The sequence below is a fragment of the Lagenorhynchus albirostris genome, chromosome 1 (genome assembly GCF_949774975.1).
Source record: "Lagenorhynchus albirostris chromosome 1, mLagAlb1.1, whole genome shotgun sequence".
In the NCBI taxonomy this organism is placed as follows: domain Eukaryota; kingdom Metazoa; phylum Chordata; class Mammalia; order Artiodactyla; family Delphinidae; genus Lagenorhynchus; species Lagenorhynchus albirostris.
The window spans coordinates 163437180-163452346 of record NC_083095.1 but is presented as its reverse complement, the minus strand read 5'-3'; the positions used below and the strand labels follow the sequence as shown (position 1 = coordinate 163452346).

Genomic DNA, 15167 nt, shown 5'->3' with positions numbered 1-15167 from the left:
TCTGTAACTGTGACATTATCTGGGGGGACGGGAAGTAGATTACTCACTCTCATGTTCCTCCTGCACCACAAGATTCACATGGTCCACACAAGCTTGGATGTCATTCCACGTAATAAATTCATTATTCTCTGCATCTGCTTGAGCTTTCAGTTTCATCAGCTCATCGAGATACCTGCTCCATTCCCCCAACAAAAGAGACAATGAAGTGCAACATAAGAAAAGGGACCTTCAGGATTATTTTGGTTGACAGGAATGAGAAGACATGGGGGCAAAGGATCCAAGGAACAGAGATAGCTAAGGAACCCCAACAGCTTGATGTATTCTAGAGGTCAGCTTTGGGACCGAGGAGTTACCTTGAGCAAAGTGTAAAAATGCAAGGATATCACTTATTCTTAACGGCCTATTTATATTACATGTTCTAAATTCCAAGTAAGACCAACTCTGGAGTCAGTGGCAGCAGCTCAAGCAATCCCTCTAAAGACAAAGAAACAAGGCCATACACCAGCTAACAAACACAGAAGGAATGACAGATCAACAAATCACCATTCAGCAACTCTTACTGAAAGTATATGGATTTAGGCAAGGATTATCAATTGGGGTTAAAAATATTAGATGAATGGTTAATGGGGAACTGGACATTTTGATGCTGCAAAAGGTACAAAAAAAGATTATATTCTGGGGATTCCCTGGTGGTGCAGTGGTTGAGAATATGCCTGCCAATGCAGGAGTCATGGGTTCGAGCCCTGGTCCGGGAAGATCCCACATGCCGCGGAGCAACTAAGCTTGTGTGCCACAACTACTGAGCCAGGGCTCCAGAGCCTGTGAGCCACAGCTACTGAAGCCCGCAGGCCTAGAGCCCATGCTCCACAACAAGAGAAGCCACCTCAAAGAGAAGCCTGTGCACCGCAACGAAGAGTAGCCCCTGCTCGCCACAACTAGAGAAAAGCCCATGAGCAGCAACGAAGACCCGAGGCAGCCAAAAAAAAAAAAAAAGTTACGTTAAAAAAAAAAATTATGTTCTGGTGATAAGGGAGAAAAATAAATATGCAATTGGAGGGATTAATGTCCCTTAGTATCTCTAATGGTGGGGACAAGCAGATTTTATATGCCTCTTGATATGAGAAAATATGAAACACACGTCTCCAAAAATATTTAATTGAATCTTGACAAGTCTTTAGACCTAATTTACAGGAATAAACCAAATATTAGGAAGCAACCAGAACTGAAGATGGGACATTTTATAGGACAACTGGCCCCATCTCTTTAATAAGTCAGTGTCATAAAGAAAGGGACAATGCTAGATTAAAAGATACCAAAGGGACACAATAATCAGATGTTAACATGTGGTCCTGGATTGGATCCTGGTTTGAACAAACCAGCTGAAAAAACAAACAGTTTTGGAACAAGAAGTACGAAAATGGACTAGGTTTAGAAAGTATTAAAGAAGTACTGTTGATTTGTCAGGGTACAAGAGTGTTATTTTGGCTATATAATATCCTCATTGTTTTAAATAAGCATACTTACAAATTTAGGAGTGGAATGTTATATCTGTAATTTACTACAAAACCTTCAGCATAGTAAAGAATAAAATGTATCAAAATAGAAAAAACAAAAGACAATCACACTGAAGTCACAATGCCTGCAAAGAAAATAAGAGTGTTGGCACACGAAAGACAGAGGTGACAGCTACCTAATGGATTCAACCCAGCACTCTGGGCACCCACCTCTGGCAGTTTTCTTCTTCAATATTGGTAAGGCCTGTAACTGAACTGCTCAACTGTTTCCACACTGTATTCATGTCTCCGGATTCCAGCGCCCTGTTGATTAGGGCCACCGATGACAACATCTCCACTGCAACAGAGAGCTCAGGATGGGTGAGGCTATGCTGTACAGAAAGCGAGGGGGGAAAGAATAAGGAAAGACATTCTGGAATACCAAGGGAGGTCAGAAGTTTAATAAAACCATAACGAGTCTAAGTTTCCAGTAAAACAAAACAAACAAAAAAAAACCCCTCTACCTAACTACACCAAGAAGTGGGTATTAAATTTTAAATTCACGTCCACTCTGTTTTGCTCACAAACAGCACAGGTTCAGTTAACTCACCTGAGGACTCTGTTGCTGCAGGGTAGCCAGTTCCTTCTGATAAAGATCGGCAGCAAATGGAAACACCTGGGGCAGCTGGGCTTCGGGATTCATTAGCTCCATAACAGTCTTCTCAGCAACACCCTTCTGGATTGCAGCATTGATCGCTGCCACTGCTGTCAGTCCTGGGTAGAAAACAAGGAGGTCACAAAGGCAGTTGGCTTTGAGAGGCCCGAGGGGAAGCAGATGCCAATTTTCACAGAAGAAAGTTATATTCTGTGGATAAGCTATTAGCCATGACGTTTGAAGTAGAACTTTCATCTTTAGAAAACAGCCTCCTTTGTGTGAGGGTGAACTGCATGGTATGTGAACTACATCTCAATAAATCTGTCTCTAAAAAGCAGCCTCCTCTTCTCCTCACCCCTTTTTTCTTTCCACTCCAAATCATCCTGCCTGCCACCACTACGCTCTACCTAAGACATCCTTCCCCTACAGAGGGGAGCCTGGCAAAGAACTAGCTTATTAAGCTGCCATTCAAAGCTTTCCACAATCTTTCCAAGCCTTTATCTTACACAACTCAGCCTAAAACATCTATAAAAATTTTATTCTACCCACTGTTCCATAATACATCTTTCACCTTCCGTCCCTCTGCTCACACTTCCTCTTCCCCTGTTGCCCCATATTAGGAACACCCTTCTCTCCTGTCTCTCAACATACAAATCTTGCCAATCAATCCCTAGTCCTGTCTCCTCCAGATGCTTCCCTAACCAACCACGTAAGCATGAGCTTCCTAGCCAAAGTGAGCCTACGCTGACTCCGGTTCTACTTTTAAAACTGGAGGAACCCTTCTGCCACCAAAGGTACCTGGTAGTTGACTGCAGCTAGTAGCCTTGGGGTGGGGTGAGGAATGACAGAATCTAACCTCAGGTCCCTCAACGACACAAAGCCACTTTCCTCCCCTACTCAGGATCTCAGTGGACACGCAGCTGAGAGGACTCTTACTTCTCTGATACTGCTGGGCAGCAGTGTTTGCGGCATCCACTCCAGACTGTAGCTCCTCCTTCTGCAGGGCCTCAGCCTGACCACCATGAGAAAAGCAAAGAACACTTAGGTAAAGATGACTCCTGCCTAGGCCTCCGGGCCTTGTAGTTCTCATATCTCAACAGCAGTCACTAGGGACAGAGAGCCACAGGCATAAGAGACAGCTTCAGGCTACACACAGCCAAAGCGGCAGCCTGAGCGAGAGTCGAATGCCCTTGTCAAATCTCGGGTAGAGTGACTCTCCTGATATAAGCACATTAAAAAAATATATTTTGTAAAGAGCATCAAAATGTTCTGAGATAAAATGTTTGTAGAATCATTAGCACATTAATGCTGCTTTCTCTGGCCAATGCTGAGGATTTGTAAAATGTATACTTGTCCTTATTTAGAAAAAGAAAAAAAAAAAAAGAAATCCCCTCATATTTGTTCTCAAAAAAGAAAACCATAAAGTCCCACACAGTCTACTCTTACTGCACATTAAGTACTTTCCCAGTGTTGGCCAGAGGAAACTCATCAGGTATGGTTTTTTAAAAGTGGAAATTCCTGAAGTAAGAATAAAAAATTTCAGGTTCTCCCCAATGGCTTTTAGTTGGGGATTTAAGGGACTTCAAGTGAAGGGGTGGTCAGATTCACTTGCCGGGATGGGCAATGTTTATTTTAAAAGACGATTTACAACTCTAAAAGCAAAAGAGAGCTGAAGACAATGTGTACTTTACCTGAGTATATTAAACAGCCTAATTCATTTGCAGGAGAAAAAGTTATATTAGGGGGGAAAAAAAGCCCCATATATACCTTGACACAACAGCATGGGATTCAAAAGGATGTATATAAACTCTTGCAGGTGCAACTCAGGGTACTTTTACCTCTCTCTTCTGCTGTCTATCACTGAGGAGCTGCTTGAGGTACCAGTCACTATTCTGCTGCTGCAGTCCTCGAAGGCCCAGCGCTGGTGACTGCAGAATCTTGAACAAGGCCAGTGCAGATCCCTGCTTCAAAGCCAGGTCTATATTCGCTAACGCAGCAAACACTGAGGAGGAAAAAAGGCAAACGCTTAAGAAAAAACTATGTTAACATTATAGCCTAGAATATTTTTTCCTTCCTGAAAACCAATCCCAGTTCCAGATCAGGGAAATATAATTAGATAGCTTTTATTCTGGAGTATCACAGAAGCATTAGACTTTGGGGTTGGAAGAGAACCTTAAAGTCATCACATCCAGGGGTTCCCAGGTTGTTCAGATTTAACAGATTCCTGGACCACACCCCAGGCCTACTTAAAAGCTTCTAGATGCAGAGAGCTTGGCACCAATATGGGCAGCAATATAAGAGGCACCAATAACACATGCCTAAATTCCCTCTAAAATGCCAAGTCATTATCCAGACTAAACTACTATACAGGAGAAGGTATCCCACACAGCAATTTACTACATCTCTGGACAATTCTGTTTATAAAAATTGTTAAAGCTCCCACCCTAGAGTTGATACTTGAATACATCCAACCCCCTTCCCTGTGACTGTCTACTCCTGACTAAAGAACCTTAGTTCCTCCAACCATTTCTTATACAGCATCATTCTGAATCCCTTCATTATCCTGGTGTACTCTGGTGAATGTACCCTGCCCAAAGCAGTGCTTAGACATCAAGGCTGGTCTGACTGCGTGGAGTGGAAGGGGCTCTCTACACCACCTCAATATTCTCTACTTCTAGTCACAGAACCTGACGTCACACAAGGGCTTTATTATCCAACAGTAAAAATGCAGACTTTCCTTCATCTGAAAATGATAACAAAGATACCCTCCTCATAAGATTAAATAAAATCATATACATGAAAGTACTTTTATATTGTAAAATAAATAAGGTATTATTAAGTTGAAAGTCAACATATCGTACTTTCTGATTTCAGAAATGACAGCCACTGGAAAATCATAATTATTGTATTATTTTCAGCTTTCCTATTTTAGAAGAGAATATAGAGTTCGCCCTCCCATGTCCCACCCAGGAATGACCATATGATTTTACCACCAAAGTAGCAAAAAAAAGTCAATAATAAAATACTAAAAATTAAAATATTTGGGGCATAGCAGTATTTATCAATTTTAACTGTTTTCATTAGTAAAGAAACAAAAAGAAAATTAATGTAAGTTGTTATAAAGAAACAAAACAGTGCAAGAGAAAACAAAGTCTCAAACTAGAACTAAAAAATAACACCAAGAGGTGAAAGGATGAAAAGGTTAGATTCCTAAGAGACTGTCTCCTTCTTCCCAACATTCCCCTGCAATTCAGCTCACTGATCACCACACGAAGGAGGTGAGCAGCTCCTTGAATCATGGCTGCAGGTCTATGTGGCCATTAGCCAACTAAACAAGCATTTTTCAACAACACAGACCAAGGCACCTGCTGCAAACACAGCCATGAACAAAGCAGACAGGTTATCTCCATCTTCAGGAAGTTTTTGTAGTAGTGGGGGACAGAAAACAAAAGCAATATAGGTAACAAGCAGGTTTCCTCTACGTATGCAATGCAGAATCTCAGACTATCCATCTGCAAAGGCATCTGGTCAATTATGCTTTTACTAGAAATGTAAACTTACTACTTAAATATGTAAATATTTAAATGAACATTTACTAATACTATAAAGTTTACAACATTATTTAAACACTTTCTCCCACTATGCTTTAATTACCTAACTCTAATTTTCCTTATCCTACTTAACAAAAAATAAAAACTTCTTCTCATTTTTAACTATCTGGCCTGCAGCTTTCTTCTGGGGCAGCGTGAATGGCTTCTCAAGCCCTAGGGAAAGAATCTTATCTGTTATTACATTAAGATGATTCCCAGGACCTAAAGTCCCTCTATCTTCCTACCATACAACTTTCCCTTGTCTCAGACTTTCTCTACTATTAGGAAAAGCTTGTCCCCCTATGGGGAATTCTGCCTTATCCTCACCTTCTTAACTACCCTAAGAACCCCAGTGAAGGTTCAGATACAAACCTCGAGGAAAAGTCATCATTCTTTTCTTTATTCTATGACTGTACTTCACACACCTTTGGTTGCACTGAAATTACTCACTGTATTGTTCTAACCAAGTTGCCCTGAAATTATTCATTTGACTATTTACCTTCCTCACTATACTGAAAGCTATTTGAGGGAATTTTTACTATTTTGCTCCTCTGACCACATGAGAACAATATGCATGAAACACTTTAAAAATATATACATATGTTTCTCTCCTTATAAGTTTATAACGGACTCTAATACAATTAGCCAGGTAGGGCTATAAGGCTAAAAAATCCCAGACAACATGGTAGAGAAAAAATCCCTTAGTAAATAAAAGAGTATTTTACGCGGTGTATGCAGCAGGAAATGTGCTGGACTTTCTTCTCACACAAAGAACTAACTACAAGGGCATTCTGGTTTATACTTGCTGACTTAAGTAGTATTCATACAGATACAGCACAACAAATCACCCATACGTGAATGGAACTATCACTCTGTTCAGAAAGCTATTATCCTAAATGAGCCAGAATGGAACAGAATACAAAGACTCCTGGTCAGGATTTAGAACTCCCTATCACATGGAGTTGGTAAAATCTTATAAATTCACTCCAGTTATTCAGAGTATTAGTTCAAGTGAGAAACTGGGATCTCCAAAGGAACGAAGAGGACACTGATTACTTTTACTATTATTATTATCTTGATCAAGATAAGATCAAGTCTGGTTGAATCAAGCAAGGTTTTTTAGTTCTTTTGGTGAGTCTAACCCTATTATTCTAGGAATTATGAGGATTTGAAAAGCAGAACTCAGAAGTAAACTCTACTTTAAGTTTATAAATGTGTCAGAAACAAAAAGCAAGCAATTAAGACAATACATAATTAAGAACAAAATTGTGTGGTTTAGCATATAAATGCAGTAGGACATGTGAAAGGCAAGTGTATTGTGAGCTAGGATGGGCACTGAGGTGAGAACTGAGCTGAATCTTGAATGATGGGTATAATTTGGATTAAGTAAGAGATGAGGCGTGAGGGCATTACAATGGCGAGATTACATGATTAACAAAAGTGATAATAATATTGTTTACTGACTGCTTACTAAATACCAGGCAATTGACATACATTATCTCATCATTCGTATAATGATTCTATGCCACACATACCCAATTCCCACAGCTATTACTACGAGGGCAAGAGATCAAATCCCAGTTCTGAACAACTCCATTGCCATTTTTCATGAGTCATGAAATAAACAATGAATATGGGAGACAATTAGGCACATGAGTTTCTATAGAGTTATATGCATAAAATACTACATAAAGAACTCCACCAGGCTAGGGATCTGCCTTTTGTCTGGCAAGTAATAAGGAACTAATGCAGGTTCTTTTGAAGAAGAGTAACAAAATGAAAATGACACTTTCAAGAAATTAGTTTTTCAAAAGTGTGCAACATACACAAAATCAATATGAACAGTACAATCTCATTTTTGTTTAAATATATGTTTTGAAGGATATGTTAAAAATATCAAGAGTGGTTATCCTAGGTGATGGGGTCTAATTTTTTGTTTGTTGTTTATTTCTGGATAACTTGTATTACTCTTTAAAAGAAAAACAAAACTATATAGGAAAATAGGGACTTCCTTGGTGGTGCAGTGATAAAGAATCCGCCTGCTAATGCAGGGGACACGGGTTTGATCCCTGGTCCGGGAAGATCCCACATGCTGCAGAGCAACTAAGCCCGTGCACCACAACTACTGAGCCCGCGAGCCACAACTAGTGAGCCCGCACGCCACAACTACTGAAGCCCGTGTACTCTAGGGCCCGCATGCCGCAACTACTAAGCCCGTGTGCTGCAACTACTGAAGCCCATGCGCCTAGAGCCCGTGCTCTGCAATAAGAGAAGCCACCACAATGAGAAGCCCGTGCACCGCAATGAAGAGTAGCCCCTCTCACTGCAACTATAGAAAGCTCATGTGCAGCAACGAAGACCCAACGCAGCCAAAAATAAATTGTTCTTTTAAATTTAAGAATAAATAAATAAATAAAAACAGGAAAATGAAATCCCTATTCAGATTTAGGTGTCTAACACAGGGTGAAAGAGTGAAACCGTAGCCAAAAAATCCAGTTTGTAAGTTACAGTAGATGAATAGATGGAGGAGTGGGGGCCTGTCTGAGGACAATGGTAGCCCAAAGAGAAGACGTATGAACACAAAAGACTTAAGTAAATGAGTAACAGTTCCTAAGCAAACCCATGAATGTCTGAAATAAACAAACTTAAACCATGCCATAGGTCCAAGAAGAGATCAACAGCTGCCACATTATTCTGTAACATTCTTTTAGGTGCCTGATGTGGGGACATACTTACTGTTGACTTTATTTATATTGCCTTGAATTTCAGCTTGAGTGAGCAGCTCCTCATAAACGTCCCTCTCTCTCTCAGAGCTTTCTGTCTGAAGATGAATAAGAAAGTGTAACTAAATTAGCTCAGGTCTCTAAGAAGACCACAGAAATATATTTGTGCTCCTCCCCCACCATTACAGAACCAACAGCAAGTAAGGGTGTGGCTTAAAATCCTTAATAAAGAAAAGAGCAGAATGCTACCCAACTGTAACTAAACACATAAAAAGCAGATCTGGGCTTCCCTCGTGGTTCAGTGGTTGAGAGTCCGCCTGCCGATGCAGGGGACACAGGTTTGTGCCCCGGTCCGGGAAGATCCCACATGCCATGGAGCGGCTGGGCCCGTGAGCCATGGCCGCTGAGCCTGTGCGTCCGGAGCCTGTGCTCCACAACAGGAGAGGCCACAAAAAAAAAAAAGCAGATCCACTTGTAAATAACAAGCCCAGGGGTTCTTCCAGAGTCAGGCAAGAGAAGGAAGCACTGGTGAACCCTGCCCTGCTCACTTGTGAGTCTGCATCCTTGCCTCAGATCTGAGCAGAACAGGTACATCCAGGGATTAGATCGCAGAGCCTGTCACTGGTTTGCACAAAACTCAAGAAGGAAACAGAAGTCAAAATAGAATCTAATACCAAAAGACTACATACTGGGTAACTCCATTTCACTTATATAGAATTCTAAAAAAATAAACTAAAGTGATCGAAAACAGACTGGTAGTTGCTGGGGTCAGGGGTGGGGAGTACGAGGAGGTACAGACTGACTGCAAAGGGGAGACGTGGGAACTTTTGGGGTGGTTACACATCCATATACATTTGTCAAAACCCATCAAACTGTACACTTTAAATGGTTGAATTTTACTATATGTAAATTAATACCTCGATAAAACTGATTTTTAAAATGGAGTCATATCAAACAGTGAAAGAATATAAATCAGTTAGAAAGATCAAATGTTCCATTTTTACCCTGTTTTTAGCATTTGTCATTTTGTCCTGCTTGGCCTGGTAAAGTACATCCTGGTAAGTGGAAGCCAGGGGCTCTTCAAGGTTCACAAGCATGGCATTGGGATTTTTCAAAGCTGCAAACGTGTCAGCTGAAATTCTATGGTCAATAGCTTCATTAATGGCAATAACGGCAGCATGTACTAAAAAAAAAAAAAATTCAAAACATAGAACACTAAGGTTATACAAAGTAAAGGATATACATTACACATTCAAACACTGCAACCCCCTATCACAGAAAGAGGCTCCTTTTCATAGAGGGAGGGGTTAGAGGACCCCCAGATCTTCAAGCCCAGTCTTTTTCCTCTGATGCACAAACCCACAGCTCGGCCTGTGATCCATGTCTGAAATGCTGAATCTGAAATCTTAACAGGGAAATATTCATAAGAGACTCTGAAAGGAGCCTCTGAGCATTTGTTATGGAAATGTTCACCTTAATCATCACGTAAACACCATCAGAAAATAAGAAACTCCAAAAGGCACTGAAATGTAGAATTCACTTTCTAGTGCTTTTATTTTAATCAAAATCACTCACTTATTTCCAAATAACAATAGCATAGATAACTGTATAGTAGTGTTTATATCTACTGACCTAAACTTGCTAGCAAAATTCCTAATGTCTAAGACCATCATTATAGTATTAATCATTAAAAGTAGTAGCAACAATCCCATTTGAACCCACAAAATTTCTCTCTTCTTACATGCGGCTTCATCCACTGACAGTTCATTAGCCAGAATGCCCCCGATCTTGCTAAAGGCAGGCATCTGGATCCCATACTTCTCCAGTTCAATCTTCATGTTGTTGATTTCTTCTTCTACAGGGAAAAATTAAGACCCAAACAAGCAAGTTAAACACCTTTCCATAACAGAGAAGGAAACAGATTCCTCAACTACAAAATGTATTGGATAAAATGACATCTACCTCTTAGGGTTGTTAGAAGGATTTAAATAAGATAATATATGGAAAGCACTTAACATGATACCCGGTACATAACATGCACTCAATAGACACAGTATTATCAAGAGCATCAGAAATAACTATAACATGAGACTGGCTCTATTGAAAATAGTTCTCCCAAACTGCTACTTATGGCATTCCCTATAATGAACTTACGAATGGAGCAGCTTTAAAGGCAGCTCGAACAAGAAGTGAATCACAAGCCAGTTATCTGTCTTTACAATCCAAATCACTAGCTACTATTACACAATTTCGTTTCTAAGGCAGAAAGCCAAATGATAAAGAAAACAACATGTAAGGTTTGGCCCTTGCCCCAAGTCTGGGGAACAACTTCTCTGGAAGGAAAAATATCACAGATAAAAGTTTTATTTACAATTTTTAAAACTCCCCGGCCTACAAAAGATTTGACTCTATCTTACCCCTAACCAATATTACCATTGTTCTTTTGCTCCCCAAGCCCCCATCTCTTCAAGCATCTGACTATAGCAAACACCCACCCAAATAAGCTAAAGTTCTAAAATTAGTAAATTGTCATCTTTGTATCATCTCGCTCCCCTTCCCTTGCCTACAACTGGTGCTCACTGGAAGGGAAGGGGCAAGACTGTTATAAAGATTTTTCACTGTACATGAACCTTTAATGTTACATGTTAGTATTATATTATTTTTTACATACTATATGTTAATATTCTTTCTAACTTACATATAAGAAAACTGAGAATTATCAATCATACCCATGTCATAACTGAGAGAACAGAGCTTGAAATTCCAAGTTTAGTGGAAGAAGAGGAGAAGCAGGTTACTCATGCTTTTTTTTAATCTCTGTTGGCACAGTGTTTTTAAAGCCGTACGTCTTTAAGATTTGCACTGTTGACTCTCCAGGTTATTTCCACATAAATCAAGCACTTCCTGCCAAGTTTGTAACTTCTTACCTGTGAAGTCAACCTTTCCATATAGGTCTTGAATCTGAGGAGCCAGGCCTAGTTTGAACAGGTACAAACTAGAAGATATAATATGCAAAAGAGTCAGGCCTCGCAGCTGAACCTCCCTGTTGCTCTAAGTTCAAAGGGGAAAATCAGCATAAAGGACAGAAACACTCTGAACACAGAGACTCCCAGTACTCTACCATATTCCACTTTGCAGTTACAATACTTTACCTCAGAGCCTTTTTTTAGTTTTACATAACAAGGAGGTCCTTAAAAAGTCACATAATGTAATGCAAAAAGCACTGGACTGGGAATCAGCAGATGCAAGTTTAAGTCCCAGCTCCAGCACAAATCCAATGTGTGATTAGATGTTAATATAAATGTTAACATAATAAATATAAGTGAAGTCTCTTCACTGTTTACCTTCCTGTGATCAGTAAGTTTTAAGTAACAGGACATTTTAGAAAAGTCTCATAAAAATGATTCAGACAGCAAATCTTACTTAAGCTGAATTCATATTACCGATGGAAAAGTTTAATTCAGGTACTTTAAGAGTTTTAAATAAAGTATATATTATAAATCTTTACTCTTTAAATAAAAATATCCTACACTCTAAGCTCCATGAAGGCAGGGACAATGAAAGTCTTATTTACCAATGCCTACCCAGAGCCTGGCATATATTAATAAATATTAATCAATATTTCACAGATGGATGGAAGTCTGTAACATGAGTTAGATTAACTGGATTCTAAGGCTCTAGCAGGTCAGAATCAATAAATTAGAAGAGATCAGAAGGGTGACTTCCCTGGTGGCGCGGTGGTTAAGAATCTGCCTGCCAATGCAGGGGACACGGGTTTGATCCCTGGTCCGGGAAGATCCCACATGCCATGAAGCAACTAAGCCTTTGCGCCACAACTACTGAGCCTGCGCTCTAGAGCCCGCGAGGCACAACTACTGAGCCCACGTGCCACAACTACTGAAACCCACACGCCTAGAGCCCGTGCTCCGTAACAAGAGAAGCCACCGCAATGAGAAGCCTGCGCACTGCAATGAAGAGTAGCCCTGGCTCGATGCAATTAGAGAAAGCCCGAGCGCAGCAACGAAGACCCAACGCAGCCATAAATAAATAAATAAATTATTTATTTATTTATTTTTTAAAAAAAGAAAAAGAAGAAGAAATCAGAAGGGCACTCCACAGGGATTAACGTGAGCAAGACACTGACAGCCTATCAATAAGGGAGGAAATAAAAAAATGTCTAAGAAATAAATCACAGAAACTCAATAGAGCAGTCTACAGTTTTTGCAGATAACCTATAAACCTCAATATTATCCAAATACAAATATGTATCACGCATATTGCATTCACAGAACTGATCAGAACCCAAACTGCATATAATAAACCCCAATGCATAATCTAAAAAAAAAAAAAATCAAGTGTTCTAAAAATACATTAGAATATATACATCCACAATAACTAATCACTTTCTCAGATAAGTGCAAATATAAATCATACGTATATGATTAAGGGCTTTTCTTTAGAATAAAATGCTCAAGATGGAAATACATGAAGTTCCTCTCTGCAAAGATTTTACATCTATTCAATAAAGTTTCCAAAGCCAAACAGCTAACAACTTTCTATACACATTTTACCTTATATACTTTCCCCACACAATGTTCCATCTGCATTCTAAATTAGTAGAAATATTTTTCTCCAGAAATTTCTTCCTCTTTTATTCCTACTTTGAAACAAGAAAGTGGCTGCCACACTTTAACAAAAGCTTGGGCATGTCACTTTCACAGCCCCAAGAACAGTGAGTTAGCTTTTAATATCTTTCAACAGTAAATTAAAGGTGTTACAATGATATCACTAGCTGCTATAAAAAGTAGAGGAGTGGTAAGCAGAAAACAGATGGGCATCATCTTTCTTTTATCTCATTTTAATTATTAGGAATATTTTAAGGATATGCTGGAGTTTTAAATGGAATCATAATGGCCACTTGGATCCTCTTATCCAGCATCCAAAGTATTTAACCTCACAGCTAAAACTTAAAACTCCTAACAATAAACACCACTTTCAATCTTTGTTCCTAGTCTCCTATGTCTGCTTACAAATAAGCTGTTAGGTACCTATAATAGTCAGCCTGTAATTGAGCTCAGATTTCTTTTTCTTTTCCTATCTAAGATATACTTTATAGCAATGAGGAAAAGGAGGTTGTGTTAGCCTATCTGGATTCCAATTACTGTTACTGATTGTAGAGTAACCTATGAAAGAAAGTTTTACAGTGTAAACAGCATTATAAAACACCCCCAACAAGCCTTGGGGAAGCACCCCTAATCAAATACATTACTTTTCTGCAAAGAGACATATGAATAATCATATTAAGTAGATAAACATTCTAAGTAATCTCAATTAATACTGATCAGATCTTGCCAACAAAGGAGTTTGAACTAAACCAAAACTCATTTTTCAGATCTTTCAGCATGTTTTTTTGAATTTAGGATAAAGGATTATGGGCCAATTTAATCCCAAAATCAGTTCTTAGAAAGATAAAGCATCAGAGGAAATGGAAAGGAAGTATACAAATATATTTGAAATAATGGAGAATTAGGGTCTTATCTGAGAGTGGAATGTAATCTACAAGAGTAATTTAGTCTCACTAAAGTACAGTAACTATCTCTGGAATAATGCCAGTCAAGACTGAGGGAGAAAAAAAAAAGATGGCAGGAAGGGAGAAAACAAGAAGATAAAGCTTCTCTATCACTGTTGATCCAAAAGGGAAACAGTGCCTCACCCAATACAGGTAAGTGAAGTGAGGAACCTGCCTTGAACACTGCTGTGTAAAGGTAAAGAAGAGGCTCAAGCAGTTACAAACACTTCCTACATACCCTCCAGGAAAAACACTGTAAGGGAGGAAAGAAATCATAAATCACCAACCAGAACACACTGCTGTGTATATACTTTCTAAGCACGAACTGCATATTGAACAGAAATGGAAAACAGTAGCAGGCTTCCTCCCTTTCTCATTTTGATTCCATCATTAGAAAGGCAGTTAATTCTTCAATCTGAGAATTTGAGGGCCTGGGACTCAGGTTACACTGCAGAGAGTAGTGGCTACAGAACTAGCAGAGAGGAATTCTGCCAGCTTAGTTGCTGTGCCTGCCAAGTTCAGATATCCATTGTAGGTACAGCCTTCACAAGGTTATCAACATAGACTTCACAGAACACTGAGCCAATCACAATACTCAGAATTTAGCTGATTCTGGCTCAGACATATGCATCTGAAATTGCTACATTCTGAAAATTCTCCAATATATCACCTATTCCTAAACAATTTTTTTAAAATTCTCATTTTACCATTGTTTGTCCAATGTTATGCTATGTACCTTGGAGGGGGAAAAAAAGTAAGGCATGACTTCTGTCCCTAAGATGCTAATAAATGTAATAGGGAGAAAAGATATGAAAGAAGCAATATATAACAAACAAACAACAAAACGAAAATCACACACACAAAACTAAACCAAAAAAAAAACAAAACAAAAAAACCCCCCAGAGATTTAGAAAAAGGAATGAGCTGAGGTCATTTGAGAAACTTCACCAAGAATGTGGGAACTGAGCTAAAACTTGATTGGATAAGCAGAGACAAACATGAAGAGCCCTTCGACAAAGTACCATTTCCTTTTTCATTTATAGGACAGAAAGTACCCCCTTGAGCTGGGGGAGGGAGAGGGAGATTTGTTATAATGTATAATTTTGACACACATTTATTGTGATTATAGGCTAGGCA

General features: G+C 39.3%; 1 protein-coding gene across 3 annotated transcripts in view; it reads right to left on the bottom strand.

The window, feature by feature from the left end:
* IQGAP1 (IQ motif containing GTPase activating protein 1) overlaps nt 1-15167 on the bottom strand; it is a 118170-nt gene that overhangs the window by 57813 nt on the left and 45190 nt on the right. For all 3 annotated transcript variants that reach the window (XM_060158072.1, XM_060158062.1, XM_060158083.1), the window contains exons 6-14: nt 11389-11456; nt 10203-10316; nt 9466-9644; nt 8475-8559; nt 3987-4150; nt 3085-3160; nt 2104-2267; nt 1725-1885; nt 48-172 (exon numbers count right to left, since the gene is read on the bottom strand). In XM_060158072.1, the coding sequence (XP_060014055.1) occupies nt 48-172; nt 1725-1885; nt 2104-2267; nt 3085-3160; nt 3987-4150; nt 8475-8559; nt 9466-9644; nt 10203-10316; nt 11389-11456 (1136 nt within the window). The remainder of the gene's footprint in view (nt 1-47; nt 173-1724; nt 1886-2103; nt 2268-3084; nt 3161-3986; nt 4151-8474; nt 8560-9465; nt 9645-10202; nt 10317-11388; nt 11457-15167) is intronic.